General features: G+C 40.9%; 2 protein-coding genes across 4 annotated transcripts in view; one reads left to right on the top strand and one right to left on the bottom strand.

Annotated features, from left to right (window-relative positions):
- dmxl1 (Dmx-like 1) overlaps window positions 1–5828 on the top strand; it is a 40954-nt gene extending 35126 nt beyond the window's left edge. For 2 of the 3 annotated variants that reach the window (XM_017721833.2, XM_017721831.2), the window contains 10 exons: window positions 194–280; window positions 390–511; window positions 1774–1915; window positions 2198–2258; window positions 2515–2642; window positions 3267–3344; window positions 3428–3519; window positions 3674–3726; window positions 3859–4076; window positions 5543–5828. In XM_017721833.2, the coding sequence (XP_017577322.2) occupies window positions 194–280; window positions 390–511; window positions 1774–1915; window positions 2198–2258; window positions 2515–2642; window positions 3267–3344; window positions 3428–3519; window positions 3674–3726; window positions 3859–4076; window positions 5543–5767 (1206 nt within the window). In that variant the 3' untranslated portion in view covers window positions 5768–5828. The remainder of the gene's footprint in view (window positions 1–193; window positions 281–389; window positions 512–1773; window positions 1916–2197; window positions 2259–2514; window positions 2643–3266; window positions 3345–3427; window positions 3520–3673; window positions 3727–3858; window positions 4077–5542) is intronic. The other variant, XM_017721832.2, reaches the window with a different exon arrangement.
- Window positions 5829–8106: 2278 nt separating this feature from the next.
- Window positions 8107–21185, bottom strand: hsd17b4 (hydroxysteroid (17-beta) dehydrogenase 4). Its single transcript, XM_017721829.2, has 24 exons — window positions 21050–21185; window positions 17084–17137; window positions 16878–16985; window positions 16485–16544; window positions 16018–16039; window positions 15843–15889; window positions 15662–15746; window positions 15347–15534; window positions 14715–14806; window positions 14604–14628; window positions 14184–14312; window positions 13685–13791; window positions 12528–12764; window positions 12017–12068; window positions 11865–11936; window positions 11604–11707; window positions 11454–11519; window positions 10649–10718; window positions 10430–10536; window positions 10051–10137; window positions 9589–9678; window positions 9313–9451; window positions 9017–9144; window positions 8107–8861 (listed from the first exon to the last, which is right to left on the bottom strand). The coding sequence occupies exons 1-24, from the start codon at window positions 21105–21107 to the stop codon at window positions 8772–8774; spliced, it is 2217 nt and encodes a 738-aa protein (XP_017577318.1). The 5' UTR covers window positions 21108–21185; the 3' UTR covers window positions 8107–8771.
- Window positions 21186–21887: the final 702 nt, after the last annotated feature.

Here is a 21887-nt window from a genome sequence, read left to right as displayed (position 1 = left end):
AGCATACTAAAGCAGATAACCGCCCTTTATCCTGCATCCCCCACACCCCCCCCGCCCCCCGAGCCACGTGCAATGACGGCAGCTCTCATACCATCAGTTGTTCACTCTTACACAAATGTGAAGATTACTGTAGTCAGAAGTTAAATGTTAGTGCCCTGGCAAGGCCTGAAGATGATTCCTCTCATTCCCACAGATTGAGGCAGATCTGGGTTACCCTGGAGGAAAAGCGCGCATCATCCACAAGGAATCTGACATCATCACGGCCTTTGCCATCAACAAGGTGCGGGGATGGCAGGCGAGAAGCGGTGACATTTTCAGATGAAACAGTGTTCAGCTATTAGCTCAGCGGAGTGGGTGAAGTCTTAACGAACTGTGTTATGCGTTCGCAGGCCAATCGTAACTGCTTAGTAATCGCCTCCACCCACGACATCCAGGAGCTGGACGTATCCTCCATCCTGGCCACTCAAATACTGACGTGGGTTGATGATGAGGCAGAGACGGAGGTGAAAGGGTAAGCCAGGTCGAAAGAGTCTCATCCGCTTCTCCAGTGGGAGAAATGCTTAATTTTGGAAGCTGCCTTTAAAACACGAGAAAAAAAAATTATTTTTGTCAAAGCTGCACTGGCAAAAAAAAAGAATGTGTGATGTGAACTGTGGGTGGATGGAGCAGTGAGGAGTCCCACAGCAGGATCTGAAACATTGGTTCAGATCTTCTCTTCATGACCATTCATCATGTTCTTAAACAAGGCATGCATTATCATGCATCTCAAGCGGAGCTGCAAGATAGTACTCATCTTTTTTTTTTTTTTTACAATCAGTATTTAGCCGCCACATTATTAGTGAACTTTAAAATGTTCTGATGAATAAAACGTAGCCTCAGTGTACTTAATTCTTGCTTTTGTCTGATTAGGGACTGTTGTGATTTCACCATGACTTTGGATAAATATGGATTTATCCAAACGTATTTTGTTGCAGTTAGTCATGTAGTTCAGTTTATGGAAATGGGTCATTTAAAGATGCCTTATTATAAAAAAATAGGAATAAATTGATGCATAGTATTTATATATAATAGGGCTTTCAGCTGGGCTCAGAATCATTTGCTGAATTTGGCTGCAGTAAATGACACAAGGGGTGCATCTTTATAAGGACATGGACACAGTATAAAAAAATAAAAATAAGCACAGCAGCCTTAATAATTTGAATGGATGTTTACATCTACATTCAACAGTTTTTTGGTTTTTTTTGTTGTTGTTTTTTAATATTCATATTTTATTTTCACAGCCCTAATATATACATGGATATATGTAAATGACAATGTAAAAATCAGCTACTGCTTTTGAATGCTTGGATCTTGTAGAGAACTACAGTTAAATATTTGCTTCACCCGGAATGGCCAAATGTTCTTTATATCCATCAGGCCTTGCCGCCCAGTAACCACTGTTTACAGTAACAACACTTCTTATCACTTCAGCATGAATGTGTGGGTTAAACTGCTGCATGCTGTATTAAACTAAGGTGGTCATGTATGAATATGTTTATGCTTATGACATCAGGACATATTTAAATGGGCTGTCTTTGCCCCTTAGTTGCCGTGTTGCACTGTATAAATCGGGGCCTGAATGATTCTGAAATTAAGTGTTTATATAATGCATCAAACTTTTTTTATTAAAAAAAAAAGGGATTCCTTGATATGGATCTTTTTAAATGAAACAGCAAATGGTTGTCCAGTCTTGCATGCCTCATTTGGACTTGCATTGTCTCTTATGTATTTTAGAGGCGACGACTTCTTGGTGGTCCATGCCCGGGACGACTTCAGCACTTTGCATGGCACCACGCCCTACACCAACAGCAGCCCTGGTACTCCCATTAACATGCCATGGTTGGGCAGCCTCCAGACAGGCAGAGGAGCTGCCATGGTGAGCTTCCCATAATGGTCCCTTCCTTTGAACCTCTGTCTCTCCACTGCCACCTCATTCTCTTCTGCAAGTGGGACTTGTACTAATCCTGTGGTTTTTGTATAATAATAGGGTTTGGCATGCAGTGTGCCTTATGGGTTGTCACGGTTTCGCATTCATATTAATGTCTTTGGCCTTAAAGCCTTAGTTGAAATGTCAAATAGAGCCTAATTTTATAAACCATGTCTCCTTAAGCTATAGTTTCTTTTTGGAACTAACATAGTCTTTTGCCCCCTTATGTAGCTTATCAAACGGAACATTAACAACGTGAGGAGGATGACGTCCCACCCTACCCTTCCGTACTGTAAGTGACACCAGGCCTTTCTTGCTGTAATAGGATGACAGCGAACCCCGCCAATGAGTTCCCCTCATGTGCCATGTATGGGCTAATCTTTTTCCAGTGTGAAAGACAAATCCGCTTAAATAGTCTCATTATCCTCTATGTGCGCGAATTCTGGGTTCTGGGATTTTTGGATGAAATTACATAGGCTGCTCAATAGGCAGTATTCTTCAGTGTGATGCCTGGGACGGTGATGGCAGGATCTTCTCTTTGACTGCAGACCTAACTGGAGCTCAGGATGGCAGCGTGAGGATGTTTGAGTGGGGCCATTCCCAGCAGATCACCTGCTTCCGGAGCCCTGGCAACTCCAGGGTTACTAGGATTAGATTTAACTATCAAGGGAATAAGGTAAGAGAATATATGTCTCCTGTGTTTTAAAGAGCGAGTGCGCCAAAGGTGTACAGTTTCCCCCCCTTATCCCAAATGCAGTTAATCAGCCAAGACATGTTTGGTGTCCAAAACATTTTTTTTTTTGTTTTGCACTTGAGCTACAAGACTAATGTAGCTATCGAATCATGGAAGCATACAGACCACCAGTTATCATTGATCAAACTGCATATTGAATCATATTGCTAGGCAGTAAGGTTCAAAATGTGTATTTTTAAGCCTTTGGTGATTGGGGGGGAAAAAGCAAAAAATGCCTTCAGGAAACTTGCATAAAAAAAACGAATAAAATATGTGGTGTTTAATGAGGCACTGTAATTCACAATGTTGCCTAATTTTGTGTATTCAAACAATAATTGTGAATTGTGTTGTAAATAATATATACAATGCTCAACCCTGAAGAATAGCCTCGGGCCACACCTGGTTGTTAAGCAATTTTAGATGAACTTTCTTCTTCACAACATACATTATAGCCATTTGTCTTGGCTACTGTTTGTATGTCAATATCAACAGTATTCTGTAATGTAGTATCTAGATTTTTAATGTTCTTGTCTTACATTTTGAGTAATAAATACCTTTTTCTCCTAGTTTGGTATTGTTGATGCTGATGGAGCACTTAGTCTCTGGCAGACAAATACATCTGGAAACACGCCAAAACCATACCTGGTAAACTGAGTGCAATCATTTCCATCATTTTAAGTGAAAACACTGAGATATTATTTTTAATATGCTCTTATGTTCTTCTGCAGACTTTGCAGTGCCATAATAAAACGGCTCACGACTTTGTGTTTGTGGGTTCCTCCTCTCTCATTGCCACTGCAGGCCTTTCCACGGATAACAGGTACACATTGCATGACTGGCGCTGCAACTTTTCACCCACAGGCCATAAGATCACACCTTTGCCCTGTTGTTTTTTCTTTATACGCTTCAACACCTTGTTACTATTCAGTCCAGCAGAGCAACAGAAAGCAAACTTTTCTTCTCTCTCTCCTCAGAAATGTATGTGTGTGGGATACTCTGGTGCCTCCGACTAACAGCTTGGTTCACGGTAAGTTAACAGAAGCACGGCTCCTCTGTTATACAAACAGCACGCACCCTCACATGAGCAAGCACACAGAGTCACATCTGTCTAAATAAATCAAACTCCGAAACCTCACTGACTACGTCTGCGTGATTACAGGCTTCAGCTGCCACGAGTCTGGCGCCACTGTGCTGGCTTTAGCTCCTAAGCAGCAGCTCCTGATCAGTGGCGGGAGGAAGGGCTGGATCAGTGTGCTGGATCTCACCCAGAAGCTTCAGCGCCAGAGCTTCCAGGCCCACGACTCGCCTGTCAAAGCTCTGGCCGTGGACGCCACCGAAGGCTACTTCATCAGTGGCTCAGCTGAAGGCAACATTAAGGTAGGAATTTAAGGCTCGACTGAATCTGGGATGGGTTGCGGTTTTTTAACTTGAAGGTCATTTAGTATGATAGTCTACGTTTGGCACTTGGTGTACTTTGGTAGCTTACATTAACCGGTATCAAATGATCAAGGAGATGTACTGGGCTAGTTATTAGGCCTGGCTGGTAAAATAATGATCATGTCTTCGGTATTTGTAATCCATGTTTGAGGTGTTTTTGATAAAGCGATGACGCCTTTCTGTTCCCTAAATCTGATATTAGCAGAAAAGGCTTAAATTTTTATTTGCATGATAGGAAGTTTAGCCATTCACTCGTAGCTGCAAAAGCCAGTTAGCCAGTTGTGACAGGTAGGAGTTGTGATAGACCAGGATAAGCCCATCTGTTTGTGGTGTTCAATATTCAAGATACTGTTCAGACCTTAAACTGAGCATCAACAAACATGATCAGTAGTTATCGATCAGTTATTGAATTATATCGAACGTGTGTGTGTGTGTGTGTGTGTGTGTGTGTGTGTGTGTGTGTGTGTGTGTGTGTGTGTGTGTGTGTGTACCTGTTTATATAATATATACACACATACACTTAGCATATATGCACATGTATGTGTAGTTCTACAATACAGACTGAAAATCATCTGTTGCTCTGTGTGTTTTATCCCCCTTTTTACTCTGTTCTTCTGTGGTCAGGACCCCTGCAGGACCCCCACAGAGCATGTATTATGGCGAGTCACTCTCAGGACTGCAGTGACAGTGTGTTTGGGTATGTTGTGTTGGTGTGAGTGGATCAGACACAGCAATGCTGCTGGAGTTTTTAAACACCTCAAAGTATAGTTCAGCAAGTTCACTAAAAATATCCAGCCAACTGGGTCCTGTGGGCAGCATCCTCCGACCACTGATGAAGGGCTAGAGTATGACCAACACAAACTGCTGCGGCAGATGAGCTATTGTCCATGACTGCATCTACAAGGTAGACCAACAAAGTCGGTGTGTCTAATGGAGCAGCCAGTGAGTGAATACTGTTTATAAACTCCAGCAGCACCTCTGTGTCTGATCCATTTGTAACAGTGCAACTAACATACCACCACCATGTCCGCGTCACTGCAGTGCTGAGAATGATCCATCACCCATGTAATACCTACTCTGTGGTGGTCCTGTGGGGGGTCTGGCCATTGACAAGCAACAGTAGCAACAAATGGACTACATTCTGTGATTGTGTGTACATATATATATATATATATATATATATATATCTAGTGTATGTGTGTATATATGTGTGTGTGTGTGTGTGTGTATGTATATATATGTGTATATATATATGTATATATATATATATATATATATATATATAAAATCAACTGTGTTGCCCAGCCCCAATGCAAACAAAGATTGTTATTTATCAAATAATCCTAAAGACCTTGACCTGTGTTGGTTTAGCAGTGCATTTGCTCATTTGCTGGTTTATTGAGCAGGTATGGAGCATGTCCACCCAGTTCCTGTTGCACACCTTCCCAAATGAGCACGCCCGGCAGTCACTCTTTCGGAACCTGGGCACAGGTGTCATGCAAATTGAGAGCGCTCCGGGCAATCACGTCTTCTCCTGCGGGGCTGATGGCACCATGAAAATGCGGGTTCTCCCTGATTGCTTCCGCACGTACAGCAACAATATGAAGAACGACGTCAGGTTCATCATGTAGCACATTGTCAAGCATGGAACCACTTTTGCACATGGTAAGACGAGCAATATGAGGCACTGGGGTGGGTTGAGGGCAGGGGGGGGTGGGTGGGTGTTGTTTGTGGGCATTTGAAGACCTAATCAAGTTCAACACTTGTAACAGTGAGTGTTCATTGTTACGGAAGTCTGAAAGACTGAGTAATACAGCAGGAACTGAATCATTGATGATGAACTGAATCATTGATTGATGAAGAAAAGAAAACGTTGAATCATTGATTGATGAAGAAAAGAAAACGAAACAAAAACCCCTGTGTGTCCCTTGAATCAGGATCCAGGCTAGAATCATTGCATTTAAGCACAGCATAGGAAACATTCCCTTCTCTTCTTTTTAAATATATTACATCGGATATTAAATCACACTCAGACATATTTAACAGAAGTAAGCCTTAAATAATCACTATTGCTAAGCAGTGTTGTGATTGTGGTTTAGACTAAATTAGTGATAAGTGTCCTTATATTTATACCTAAAATACATCAGACTTGGACCTCAGTGACACCAGAGACTTATTGTTTCAAGTGAGGTTTGTGAACTCATTTTCATTCTGTGGCTTAAAGCTTTGGATCCCTTCTTACATTTACCTGTGTGTACTAGTGTCTGCTTGTATCCTTAATAGTGGTATGAGCAAGGTATTGTGTATTATTAAGAGGAAACAGTATTTAGTTAGCTGAGGGCTCGTCAACTGCACATTCTGAGCGTGTACAGTCGTTATGTATTTCAACATAGGCAATCATAGGTTCAGGTTTTTAAGTTTTTTCTCCAAAAAATTATGAGTACACTATAACTGTAGTCACTGTAGGTGCAGCATTTTCCTGTCCAGCTCCTGGAATGGCCCTGCACTGCATATTTTTCTGCTTCTTTTCCTGCCCTGTGATACTCATTTTAACCCAATGAAGGTTTTTTTTTTTTTTTAAAAACAAGCTGAAGAATTGAGTCGTTTTGTTGGGAGCAGGGACAATGCTATAGTTTGCAGGACAGGGGTGCCAAAGGACCAGGATTGATGAGCACTGCTCTAGTGAGAAGTGTGAAGTGTTTTTTTTTTTTTTTTTTTTTTTTCTCTCTTTTCTCAAAGCACTTTGTTTCAGTAGAGTTAAGCCACAGAAATATATAATGTATCTGTTAACTAGAAGAATCATTCCATTATCAATTTATAATAAATGCTGTTGCCTCCAATGAAAATATTTTGCAGATTTTGGTCCACTGGTCTCTGGCTGACAGCCAATTGTCTCTAGATTTGCTTGGAGAGGTGATCTTCAGTGCCAGTCTTGGAGAACTACAGTGCTGCACAGATTGTTCCCTGATTCAACACCTCTGCTAATTAAGTCTTTAATGAGTTTGTGTGGTTGGGGAGATCATTTAAACTATGTCGTGCTTTGGCTCTCTAGAACTGGGAATGAGCTGTGCTGTGCTAGAGTTCTCTTTAGGAGTAGCAGAACTGAGTGATGTCCTGTCTCCGTCATGCTGCCAAAGTCAAAAGCTCATCACTTCTATGCCTTTAGCTTATCATTTTGCGACTTGTTCCTAGAAGTGAAGGTAATGGGTGCATATTGATGGCCCACAGTGAAGTAGTTAGACTGATTTTGTCAGCCTAATTGTTTATCAGGACTGATCTGTAGTCAGCCTTTGCACAAGAATCAACCTTAATGGCTGTAAAAATGTATATTAGCTTTATTTTGGGGGAAGTGAGTGAGAAGAGTGTAATAAATAATTTTATTGCCTATGTAATATAGAGTACCTTGATTAAGTACCATACAACTGCAGTCTATACAAAACATTTTTGTTTAACCCAAGGCATATTTATCACTAGCGTGTCACTCACGGTGGCTTTTTCAAGTAATTAAAGTTTGGCATACTCTTGTTCTTAGAAATGCCTCCAAGCCGTCTCTACCCCCCTCTTCTTTTTAGCTATCGCCATGAGATTGACCCCATGCACAAACTTCGCACACTGGTGTCTTTCATGTACATTTTAGACGCAGTAATATTTATCTCCATTAGGGTTTTTTTTAATTTAAATGATGGAAAAAATACCAAACTAGAAAACATCTATTTCCTTAACAAGATGGAAATAATCAGCTGTAGTTGTAATGTGTAGCTTCTCAAGCTTTTCTCTAACCTCTGAAATGTGAATATACACAAATAAATCTAATTTTATAATGAGTATAAAGATTATTGTAAATTGGAGTATGTAATATACATCTGATGTAATGGTATAATAAATCAACTTGGTGCAACATTTACAACACGTGTGTTCGTATAGTTTTTGTCCTTCAATGACTTGTGTAAATTCTCTACAGAGCCTGTTATGTAGCATAAAAGTGAGATTTATTACAAATTAACAGCACATATTAAACATATGCAGTACTTTTAATTACACATAAAGGTAAGGTCATGGTAAGTAGTATTAGCATCTTGTGGTAAAACAGATTCTCTATGAATTATTTTTAAAAAATTTTTAAAAAGTTTTTTTAATTGTCAAGTCAACATTAGGCCTGCATCAGAAAGATGCAGAAGAATGCATTAATTACATCATTGAAAGACATGCTGCCAACAGAGAAACCATGTGTTCAACTGAAAGCGAGAGAGATCGCACGATTACCTGACCAGGCACAAGTTATGGTTAAAATCAGGTCAGGTCAACTGTACCACGTTACACAAACTGTGACAGTGTAATACAGTATGGCATTAAAGATCCTGCATGTTTTAGCTACATTCTCCCTAACATCTTACCCAGAAGAAATCAGTTATGAGAGAACAACTCTATGTTCCAAATCTGAGAAGTTTAAGTCAGAGCTTTGTTTTGATTTGGATTTTGTAGAAAATATTGGGCACTCTCATTGCTATGTTAGATTTTAGATCTCATTGCCCAAAATGATCCTAGAAATGACTATCACTGATGCAGACTTCCTGACACACTCACTTTTATGGAGGGTGCATCTGCATCGCTCTCAGGCATTGGATGGGTGGAGGCTCACAGCTTGGCATAATCCTTCAGTATCATCTCCAGCTTCTGGCTCATCATGATATTCCCTCTGACCTTCAGCTTGCCAGCAAAAAACGCCTATGGGAAAACAAACAAACAAACAAACCCTCATTGATCTCTGAAAACCAGCATTAATTCAGTAGATGAATGATGACATTTGCACATCTGGGTGAATCAAAGTTCATTTTCCCCTGGCCGTTCAGAGACAAAAACAAATGCTGGACCGCCAATACCTTCTGAGGGTTGAGTTTCCCCATCACCACTTCCATGAAGTCCTCATCAGCTACAATAAAAGTCACATCAGCCTTGCCAGTATATGGACCCTTGTGGAGGGCACCATTTCCCGTCTTCAGATCTATGGCTAGATGTACAGATGATATCAGTGATGTTGGGAAAATAATAACAAATAAAGAAGCTGATCGTACACTAACGGGTATAAAAGATCTTTTGTTGTTCTGCAGTGCAAATTCTCTAGACGATATCATGCATAACTTTGTTTACTTTTATATTGCTGACAACTTAGACTTACTCCACTGTGCTGCTATCTTTCCTCCTTTCGTGATTTCCCATCCAAAAATACCATTAACTTTCTTCACAAGTTCAGCACCAAGGTCTTTGATCCGTCGGCCAATCTCAGCAAACACTAAATCACTCTGAAGACCCCCAGCCTATCAGAAGAGGCAGAACTGTGATTATATAACATTCTTTCCAAGTTCAACAGACACAATGATTTGTATCTTTTTCTTTAATCATTTCCATCTTCAAGAAATAATGTTAACATTCAAAAGGAAATGATGCCTTTTACCTCTGCTGGCACTGCATTAACGGAAGCACCTGGAGCTGCATGTAAATCTATATATGCCCCAGACAATACCACAGCTCCTGTCTCCTTGACCTAGACAGCCAGAGCAAATCAGTGAATGATTGTGACAGCAGGGATTGCACGTATGATGAAACAAGAACAGCATTCCCTGTAGCTCGTTTTAGTCCCCTTCAGAGACCACATGTTTTCAAAAAGAAGCAAGTTTCTTTAACCACTTCAGCTTTAGGCATTATTGAGTTATTAATCCCAGGGCACATCACCCAGTAACTATTATGAATTATTCAGTAACTACTAAGAAGCCTGTATGTATTATGTTTTGAGAGGGAGTGAGGAGCCTAGACCCAATCGATCCTAAAGAGCAAACCAAGCAATAGAAAAAGATCAAGCAATTTGGGTTTGTTAGTTTGAAGTAGACAGAAAACGTGATGAAGCGCTTGCTCTCACTTTACACAGTAGGTGGATTCTGTTCCCCTCTTTCCACATTTCTGTCTGAAGACGCTGTCCTGGTAGCACAGGCTTCACAAACCGCACCTATCCAGAAAAGGGCAGACGGAAGTTGAAAGCAATTCTAGATAAATTGCAACACAACACTGAAAAACAACAACCATCAAAGAAAATGTCATAAAAGCCAAATAAGTGTTAGGGACTGACAAAGTTTGTTACTGATAGCAATTTTAAGGAGCATAAAATGTTGACAACCATTAACACTGGCTTTTAAATGGAGTTTGATACGTTAGTGTTAAATAAAATGTTTAAAAGTTGAGATACCTCAAACAAAATTGCTACAGTACACAGTAATGCTAAAATCATCTGTTTGCCTTACCTTAATGGACTTGAATCTGGAAACATCATTGCCAGCATACTGCTTCAGAACGTGGCGGGCAGCAAATCCAAAAGAGCACAGTCCGTGCAGAATTGGGGCTTTGAAGCCTGAAATTGTAGACTGGTGTTTAACCAAGCTTACAAGCTTTTGACAAGCTCACATTAGCACAAACAATATTACTGTAGTTGGCTCAGAATATGAACCTATCAGAAATCTCACCTCCCATTGCTGCAAAGCTTGGATTTATGTGAAGTGGATTCCAATCACCACTTAACCTGTACAAAGCAGCCTGAAATGTAGAAGTACAGCAATTGACACCGAGTTAAAAAAAGAGATTCCTTTCCTTATATTTTACAGTACTGTGCAAAAGTCAGAGGCGACCCTTGTGTTAATTTCTAGGGAAAATGACCGTCAAGCACAGATCTGATCTTAAGATCTGAGGGAAAAAAAACCCCACAGGTCATTCTGTAGATCTTTCAACTGTGAGAAGACCATTCAGCACTAAGGGTCTGAAAGGATCTGTGCCTGTCAAGAAGCCATTACTGAAAAAATGAAGAAAACGTGAGAAAAATGAAGAGAACACAGAGCCTAGACATCTGCAATCTGAGACGGACTTTTATGGACTGCTGACTAGAAACGTGAAATTAGAATTGGAGATCAAAAGAAGCAGAAAATCCAGTTCAGAATATTTGTTTTCTTCTCCCAAAAAGTTCTCATTTTACAAAGTTTTATTCTGAAAACAACAACATACATCTATAAGTTTGTTTGCTATTAACTGAAGATGCAAGCTCGTTTCATCTTAAATGCAAATGCCGAATACAGGGTTCCACCGCCCCCCTGTTCACACTTCAGAGGATGCCACTTCTAACATCTTTTATACCATTGCATACGAAATCCTTAGAGAACTTCAGACATCCAAGTGTGCCCCACATCTTCTTACGTGGATCATGTTTACCATCATTCCCTCAGCCTTTTTGAACTGGTGTGATGCCATTGTAGCCCACCATTATCATCAAACTCTTACCTGATCTCTAGAGGTTTCGTCTTCCACCACCGCATCTGGCGCTCTGTTTGGAGCAGGAACTGTTGACTAGGGTGGAGATGAACAACCATTTTCTATCAAGAAACTAATGCTAAAATCATTTACAAAGCTAGAACACAGAATGTTTATTACCACAGCTTTATCTGAAGATCTCTTTCCTCCAAAACCTCCTGCACCAACAATGAACACTGAGAACTGATTGTAGCATACCAGCTCTTGGTTGCTGTATGTGTGAACTGCAAGAAAGAAAAGAATCATAAATTGCCTGTTAAATCAGTTTGGTGTTATTTTTATTGCTATTTCTAGCATAGCTCTTGAATGCAGGCCATCTCAAATTAGTAGTTCTCATGTACATGCCTGATTAAATACAGTAAAATGGGTAAAGAAATTCACCATCCAAGAGTATGACTGCACCAGATCCCTTGTCGAGAATATCTGCTATTGATGCCTTTGAAGTGAGTGTTCCTAGAAAGGAAACATTAGTTACAGAGACAGTCAAAAGCAACAGCAACTGATTATAAATGTCTTGGGGAAAGCAGCCTTACCTGAGGTGGGCAATGGTTTGTACAACTCAAGGTACTGCTCTCCATGCAGAAGCTATGGAAGAAAACAAGATTAAAGATTCTACTCACTTTGCAGTACAGCTATGATTCATATACATGATTTACCCAGTATGGATGTAAAAACCCTATAATTCGGGTCAGCGTGAGCCAGAAATCATAATACATTTACTTTCTGCAGAGCAGAAGACGCTTCGGCAAGTAAACGTTTTCGATTTAATGGAAGATGATGTGGAAACAGGTTTAAAATGATCAGGCCTATAAACAAGTTACACAGTGCAGAGCCAGAACAACTAAAATTATATCACTGTCTGAATACTTATGCATCTCACTGTAATAATGGGATGGAAGCAAGAATGTGCAAGAATGATGAAAGAATCCAAGTGGGCCCCTGTGCTCATCTATTCAAGCAAACGCCTTAATGAGATACATAGTAGCTGCATGCATATTACAAATCACACAGCTGGAAAACATTGAGAGGTTTTCTGTTGCTCACCCTGGTGGGGTCAAAGCTGAGCCCTGGAACAGAGCTGAGACCTCCTTCTAGCATAGAGCTTTGGGCTGGGATGACACCAAAGGTGGGCAGGCAACTGAAGTCATCATGGCCTTCGTAGAGGAATTTGAGTTGATCTGGATCCTTGGTGGACATGCCCACTCCTAGAGCATAGAGGATGCAGTGCATGTGGGTGTAGGTGAAGGTCATTTGTGGAAGCACCTTCCCCACAGCCTCTGTCTACAGAAATACAAGGATGAATGTCAACATTTTAAGCATTAAAAAGCCTGAATAATCTTGGGCTCACAGACTGTTCAAACTCGAGGCAAAGGCGCATAGATCTTTTGGAAAGTGTAAGTACGAGTAGGCAATGGTAAAACCGCCACATGGCATTGCGAAGACTAAAGTTTAATACAGTACTGTGCATTAAAAAAACCAAAAATATGCTACATACTTTGACGTATGTTATTGATTACATTACATGCGATCTTGGAAGTGATCACACTTCGATGCGATGCTCCATGTTCCTGAATGCATCAGCAAGCATTAGAGAGGAGAAGCATTGCAACACCTGTCCGGCGCCTACCTCATCGCTCCTACGCAGGCATAGTGGCTTGTTCAAAGCTCCATATACTTAGTAGCTCATTGCAAGTTGTTTTGTTCAGACTGCGTCGTCCTAACGAGTTATTACAGAATATTCAGTGTCTCTTTTGAGTGAATCTCCCTGTAGCTTCCATTCTTTTGAGGAGACTTGGAGGAATATTTTTCCACACCTCCAAAGTTCATTCTTAGAAGATCTACAACAACCAATTTCAATTACACATTTAGACTCATCAGTCCATAAAACCTTACTGCACATATCAGATGTCCAGTTTGGTGTTGTGCAAATTTGTGCATAATTTTCTCACAGTGGGAAGATGGACAGAAACACCTGTGTATTTTGGTGTAGATCTGAAGCGAGAGTGGAGCCTGACTTTCTCCTCTCATAGATGAAAGCTTTATGTACTGTTTCTACAATAGTGACAGTTTCGGTGGTCTACCAGGCGGTCGTTTTGACTGAAAATGAAATAAATGAATGTCTTTTGCACAGTATCTTAAGTGTAAAAAACTGGCCGTGCATGCATTTAAAGTATTGTGGATTTACAGAAGACTGAACTCACAGGGTTGATGCCAGATCCGGTTGAGGCCATAGCGCTGGTTGGATTGGCTAGAATTCCTTCCCCATCGTCCACTTTTGACAGCACCTCCACCAGTGATTGCAATGACTCTTAATGACAGATCGCAAAGGGATGGGATATTAACTCTGCCACCCTTCTCATACAGATAAACAAAGCAACATGTTCTTCCAATAAGGCACAAACAACAAGCACTACAAAGCCATGCTAATGAGCCTTCTTCCAACTCTGCCGCCTCCATGCAACACACCCTGAGGGAAGTTACTGCGAGCAGAAGCAGAGAAGAGAATGTTGTGGCCTTCTTGACTTCTTTTTCTTCTGACCTCCGTAATTTGTAATCTGCTTAATCATTCTTTTTTTAAAAACCTGCTTAAAGATCACTGATGGAAATCACCATGTACTTGGATTATGTGTAAAATAGCAACATTAGTTCAGAAACACAAGTAGGCCAAAGAGTCATGGGTTAGCCCACTTCAATATTTACCTTGTATATTAGCTGGTTTTGTGGCGTCGGTAAAGTCACATATCTGGTCCCATTTGTCCCGTACATCCTCTGGGCTCATGTTCTGGTTCTTATGCCGGACAATTTTGCCCAAGGTCCTCTCCCACCGCACTTGACCCACATACAATTGAAACATTTCATTAGGGCAGTGGTCAACAACCCTTGTCTTGTAGATACACCTTCCTGCAGAGTTCTGTCACACCAGCTAATTAACCCATTCAAAAGTTCTTCATTGGCTAGATCAGACGCTTACGTGGTAAGCTGGTGGGAAAGCAGCATGTCAAAGACACAGGTCAAAAGGAAAGTAGATCTCCAGGAGGAGACTTGGTAGCCACTGTATTAGAGCCTAAAATTTCTTACACATTCTAACAAAAATATAGACTTAAATGTAATTTCACTTACATTTACCAATCCAGCCAGCTCCAACCTAAGGAGAACAGTAATAAGAAATGTCTGGAATTGGCAAAATCAATAGCAGTGCATCAAAAACGAATTAAATTCACCACCACACACCTCAAAAAGGCTCCCATTCTCCTTACATTCCTCATGGCACAGCCAAAGAACAAGAGGAGCCACATATTCTGCTTTCAGTGAGTCCAAGAGATCTGAGGAAGAAACGAGCACCACACACTGTCACTCACAATTAGGAGAGCACAATAGGCAACTCGGAGTAATACACATTACAGTGCTTAATATCCAGATTCAAAATGGTCTATTCAGCCACAAGCAATGAAAGGTTATTTGACACTTAGAATCATCTCTTGGTGCTTTTCTTTGTTCTAAAGAGAACAGCAAGTGGCAGCTGCCACAGAGGAAAAAAACGAATAGCTGAGGAAAGCAAAGAGGATGCTGCATCGCTTACAAAGCCTCGTCAACCTTTGTCTTTCTGTTACAAAAAAAAAGATGCCAACCAAACACTTAAAACTGTATTTAAAAAAAATAAATAAATAAATACACACACACACACACACACACACACACACACACACACACACATAAGCAAACTGAGGCAGACATACAAAAATTTAATAAAAATACATGTTTACTGTGCTGGCAATCCATGCCTTAACATTTTTTGTACTGCAAAGCTTTTACAAAACTGAGCGTCAACCAATATTTCAGTATATTTCAGAAAAGGACCTAACCTGGTGGCATGACCGTCTGCGTGAGACGTGAGCCTGCTGTTGGGGCGATGGTATTGCAATGGATATTGTACTTCTTTCCTTCAATAGCCAAAGTGTTGGCCAGACCCAGGAGGCCTAACTTGGCAGCGCTGTAGTTTGCCTGACCAAAGTTACCATAGATCCCAGCAGCTGATGAGGTCATGATGATTCTGATGTATTGGTCAGTGGTGTAACAACACAAACAAAGCAAAAACAGAATTATGATCACCAGTACTTAATGCTATTTCCTTTTAGTAGCAAATCTGATATTCTGCACTACCACTTTTATGACATTACCTCCCAAACTTTTGGTTCTTCATATGATTCCATGCTGCACGGGTGACTAGGAAAGAGCCCCTCAAATGCACTCTATGAATGAGGTCTGAAAACAAGAGAAAACTCATTGAAACAGTTACTATTGGCCAATCAGAATCTGCATGATAACAGGATCGTTGTCATTATAATAATAAATATGTACCCCAGTCCAAGTCACTGGTTCTAGCGAAAGAACGATCACGCAGAATCCTGTAGAGAAATAAGTAGGATGAGGGGGAAACGTCTGTATATAAGCAATCAAAACTTAACCTAAATGAAAACTCTATCAGTAAATCTATAAAAATTATTTCAGCCTCACAGCCAAGTTATTAACTTACCCAGCATTATTTACCAAGATATCTGGAAAGGAAAAACATATTAAAACACAGTAAGTGACAGCAGTCTCCTAAAAGTGTCCACAGAATGTTGTTTTTAAATCTAAGAATTCATTATGTTCATTTCATACAGGATTCAAATCTAATTATTCAATTAACATATTTCATTGCATAATTACATTAAGATTCATCTCAGGTTCCAGTCTGAACCTGCACCTTATATTTGTTTCAATGTAAACGAATGAAAAGTAGTAACAAAAATATAAAATGTTCTACTTACAAACATAAATGTGGTAAAATTTGCATGTTCAACATCTCCACGTGTTTCCACAATTAATATTAAATTATACCAAGCTTTTATCACCTCTGGCAATAACTGGGACTTGTAAGGACACTACAAAGCCAAATGGGGCAGGCTGTTTACAAACTGATTCAGAGCCACTAGCATAATGAGAAAAAGACAGAAATACCTATTCTTCCAAATGTATCCAAGGCTGTTTGGATTAGCTTTTCACCGTCCTCTACTGAATCTGTGAAAATAAGCAATTACACACATGCACGAAAACAAATTAACAAACAGTGTATATATTTTTTTTCTTCAGCCGAGTCTTTGATATCCAAAATTTTGGGAGTATATTACATAGAATACAGTATAATACACACATTCCTAATCCCAATCCTGGGGACCCCTCATACGCATACCTTCCATCATCTAACACACCTGATTCAGCTCACTAATTAAGCTGCTTACCAGCTGTGTATTATACAGTAAACTCAAAGTCAGTATAGGGTCCCCATGACTGACTAAACCACAACACCAACAGTAAAAAATCCTTATGACGTGCAGAGTTATGCATACTCACCATAATTTGCCACAGCTTTGCCACCCTTAGCTTTTATCTCCTCTACCACTTTATCAGCAGCCGCTGAACTCTTCCCACCTCCTTTAATATCTCCCCCTAGGTCATTCACTGTGTGTGAAATTGAGGTCACATGGTCAGACAAATGTCTATGAATAAAGGGTCTGGCTAAAATAATATGGAGTGAACTAACTTAGAATAAAACCCACCAATGACAGAGGCTCCTCTCTCACCAAAAGCCAATGCATATTCCCTCCCAAGGCCTGGAGGAAAAAAAAAAAAAAAAGGTCACGTTGCATCTTGTTGTTTGTATTTGGCACTGGGTCTTCTTGACTGTTTACACAAAAACATGCATCTTCACATGAATAATTGGGGCTCTGATATGCGAACACGAACACACACACACACACACACACACATTTTCTAAACCGCTTATCCTTCTGGGTCACAGGGGTGGTGTTGGAGCCTATCCCAGTAGTCACTGGGTGGAAGGCAAGGAACTCCCTGGACAGGTTGCCAGTCCATCACAGGGCAAACAGACAGACAGACACACACATTCAAAACACTCAGTCACACCAAGGGGCAATTTATCATGTCCAGTCAGCCTAACTGCATGTCTTTAGGCTAGGGGAGGAAACCGGAGTCCCCGGAGCAAACCATGCAGACATGGGGAGAACATGCACACTCCACACAGAAGGGACGCTGGTCGCCCGGCAGGGGATCCGAACCCAGCCCATCTTGCTGAAAGGCGACAGCTCTACCCACTGATGTAAACAGACATTATTATTAATTACAGCCCTCATCAAATAATCGTAGAGAGAGGGAATGTCATTCTAAGATTTTGCAAATATTAGTTGAATCGGTTTCTAAAGCTAGTTAGGTGCAGTCTTAAAGGAGATGGTTCTTCAAGGGTTCTTCTACAAACTACAGTTCTATACAGAACCATGAACACTCACAGAACTGTTTGCATGCTTGGCTTCTTTGTACCATGAAAGGGTTCTTCAGACTTATGGACAATGTGCTGTACATGGTTCTATATAGAACTTCTTTGAAAAGGGTTCTTCTACTGTTACATTGTTCAGCTTGTAGAAGAACTAGAAGAACCCTTTTCAAGAAGGTTGTCTGTAAACCCACATACGACACATCCTACATCAAATCTGCAATTAAATAAAGAGAAGACAGAGGTTCTTGTTATTGGCAGTGATTCACAAAAGAATGATGTTCAGACTTATTTAAATCAAATGAATCTGAAGGCCAAACAATGTGTTAAGAACTTGGGCGTCACTTTTGATAATGAGCTCAGCTTTAAATCACACATCATGACTACATGCAAGACAGCTTATTTTCACCTTAGAAACATCGCTAAGGTCCGAGATATGCTCTCTCCTGCTGATAGTGAAAAACTTGTCCATGCATTCATCACATCAAGGTTAGATTATTGCAACGCTGTTTTATCTGCTCTCCCAAAGAGCTCTATCTCTCACCTACAGCGAGTTCAGAATGCTGCTGCAAGGGTCTTGACCCGGAGAAGAAAGAGAGATCATATTACACCTGCACTCCACTCACTGCACTGGTTACCTGTCAGTTTTAGAATAGATTTTAAGGTTCTGGTGATGGTTTTTAAATGTCTTCATGGTCTTGCTCCTCTTTACCTCAGTGAAATGATGGTGAGATATGTTCCTGTCAGGTCTCTCAGGTCTTCAAACAGTAATCTACTGGTGATTCCTAAAACCCGGTTAAAGATTGGCGAGGGTGCTTTTAGCCACTATGGCCCAAAGCTTTGGAACTCTCTTCCTGAGGAGCTAAGAGGCATTACATCCCTGTACAGCTTCAAGAGTAATCTTAAAACCTTCCTGTTTAGATCTGCTTTTAGTTAAGAAACTTTTGTCTGTTCTATCTTTTTCATTTTATCTTTTTCATTTTTTCATTATTTTATTTTGTCTCCTTCTATCTTTATTTCTTTTAATGTGTTTTGCTTATCTTTGTTTTCTTTTTATTTATTCTGTAAAGCACTTTGAGTTGCATGTATGTATGAAAGGTGCTATACAAATAAAGATTATTATTATTATTATTATAAAGTGAAGAACCACTTCACAATGCAGAGTACGTTTTGTAGTAGTATGCTTTTTTGTGTGTTCATTGTTCTACGTAGAACCACTGTCTTTACTAAGGATAGTTTAAAGAACCATCTTTTAAGAGTGTACCACTAAAAAAATCATCACATGAAAATGCACAGTATTACTCGTCTGAGCCCAATAACCTATTACCTACTGCAACTTGCCCTTTGCTCTGTACACATCATTTATAGCTGTCTCTGCTGCAACGTTGAGAAGCTAACCTGCCTGAAAACTGTTAAATGAAGTCTGAATGTCTGTTTGACACATAGTACATTATTTGAGATTCACTCATTGGACATAACTTATTAAACGGACGTTGTGACCCAAATATTAGCATTTAACATGTGATTTGTTTGTTATGTTGCATTTTATTGCAATAAACTGCACAACTCAACCTCATCAGATTGACAGAATTTTCATGTGCATGTCCACCAGTGTCCTTTCACTACAATAGCCAGCATAACACAACCACTGAGAAACCCTACGTGGGGTGGGGGGGTGCCAGAATGTAAGTACTGGAAACACAAATTCAGAATACAAAATTAAGTATCAGTGTTCAGTACAAGTTACAGTTTCTAAAGGTGGTATTAATGACACAGGTACAATGGTTATCAGTGGTTGTTTGTTAACTGTTTTAAAAGCAGTGCAGGGCATGTAAAGACACTCTACAGAAGACTGGACTCATGGTAATTTACATACACACTGTTAACTGAAAACCTCATATCTTCCCACTCTAAAGTTACATTTGTAAGATTTTCTTATTGGGATGCTGCGAACTGTTTCCTTATTTCAGGAGACAGAAGTGGGATTATAGGAGCACAGTATATTCGGTATTCAGCCATCACTACTTGTTCAAAGTATTCTGCCCAAACCTGCTAGCTCGGATCAGGGATACAGCATTACCCTCAATCAGCCGTCAACCTCAGTCTTTTCTGTGTGCTAAAGAAAACATTCAGCCTGCTTGCAAAAAAAAAAAAAAAAAAAGCCGAACTCCCTCAGTATCCACCTTAAAGCACCTTTCAAAATGTATGTCTACACTCACTTTATTACTAGTGAAAAGGCTGGACCCCCTTTCGCCTTCAGAACTGCCTTAATTCTTCATGTCATACTTTCAACAAGGTGTTGGAAACGTTCCTCAGAGATGTTGGTTGGTTATTTGAGTTCCTGCTGCCTTTCTATCATCTGGAACCAGTCTGCCCATTCCCCTCTGACCTCTCACATCAACAAGGCATTTTCGTCCACACAACTGACCGCTCACTGGATATTTCCTCTTTTTCGGACCGTTCTCTGTAAACCCTAGAGATGGTTGTGTGTGGAAATCCCAGTAGATCAGCAGTTTCTGAAATACTCAGACCAGCCCGTCTGGCACCAACAACCACGCCACGTTCAAAGTCCCTTAAATCCCCTTTCTTCCCCGTTCTGATGCTCGGTCTGCACTTCAGCAAGTTGTCTTGACCACCTCTACATGCCTAAATGCATTGAGCTGCAGCCGTGTCCTTGGCTGAGTAGCTATGTGTGTTAACAAGCAACTGAACAATAAAGTGAACCAGGTAGTGAACCACTACCTAATAAAGTGGCCGGTGAGTGTACCTTCAAGACATTATTTCTAGTGATTAAACCACTAAATCTTGTTTTTGAAACTACTCCAGCACCGCTGTGCAGGGCGAACAGGCGTGTTTACAGCAGATGTAGTGACGGCGGTCTCTTTTTATTTTAGCCGGCGTGTCCCTTTAAGTCAGATGGCTAACTTCATAAACAGCTCACAAGCGTTGGCGCTACCTGCTAGCGCTCTGTGTCGTTTGTGCAGCGTTAAGTGTCAGTCTTGCAGCTTTCTTGTGCTTCTTTTCGGGATTTGCTGTCAGGCAGTGGCGTTTCTCATTCTTTCATTACCGAAAGCCTAGCTAACTGTGACTTTCTGCGTCCCTGCTAACGAGCCGTTACAGTTAAAGGGTAAGCCAGCTAGCGTTAGCCACTAGCAGCAGGCGCAGATAGCTTTGAAGCGAAGTCCCACCAAATACAAGCCCCTTCTGAGGTCTGACCACCGTCTTCTCGACTCACCTCCACCAGCCCCCGTGATAAGAACCACTTTTCCAGCGAAGGACAGAGGCGCAGCCATGGGGAACCACTGCAGGCGGACGGACGGGCACAGTGGCCGTTAGTTTACCTCGACTCTTCACCTACTGCCTGCAGTGCGCGTCACCGCCTCACGTCATTTTAGCAGCCAATCAGAAGGAGCCTGTGCCGCTTTGGTCCAAGCGCTGTGTTGTACACCGTGTGCGTGGTGGTTTGCGTCCAGCAGCTGTAGCATCAGCTGGACGTCTGAGGTGCAGCAGTTTGGGTTAATGCAAACAGAGGTGGCTAAAGTAGCCCAAACCCATCCTTAAACAAAAGCATTTAGTGAAGTAATTACTCAGTAATTACACAATCACTAAGTAATTACTGAGAGAAGCTACCAAAAAACAAAGAGCAATAATAATCCAGTAACATCAAAAGTACTGAGTGAGTTCTCAACAGACCTGCAGCAACTGAAAATACATTTGTTAGGTTCTTTTGTAGCCTTTTGGGATCCTCTTGGCTTAAAATGAAACGATAGGCCTAAAGTGAGGAAGTGATGGCAGAGTGCTGTCCAGGTGCCCGGGTGCTGCCATCCACAGAACAGAAGGAAAAGACGTCAGGAACTAAATTTGAATGAGGAAAACGAAGACAGTAGATTCCCTTTAGCACAGATGTATTTGAGTGTAAAGGTTAGCATTTGAAAGTACTCATAAAAGCACAAACACACACACACACACACTCCAAGCCACTTCTCCCTCAGGGTCATTGGGGGGGTTGCTGGAGAAGAAGGCAGGACAGGTCACCAGTCTGCAGACAGGCAGACACACACACAATCACACCT

The sequence above is a fragment of the Pygocentrus nattereri genome, chromosome 28 (genome assembly GCF_015220715.1).
Source record: "Pygocentrus nattereri isolate fPygNat1 chromosome 28, fPygNat1.pri, whole genome shotgun sequence".
NCBI classification, from domain to species: Eukaryota; Metazoa; Chordata; class Actinopteri; order Characiformes; family Serrasalmidae; genus Pygocentrus; species Pygocentrus nattereri.
Note: the sequence above shows the minus strand (reverse complement) of the source record. Positions and strands in the feature narration are given on the sequence as shown.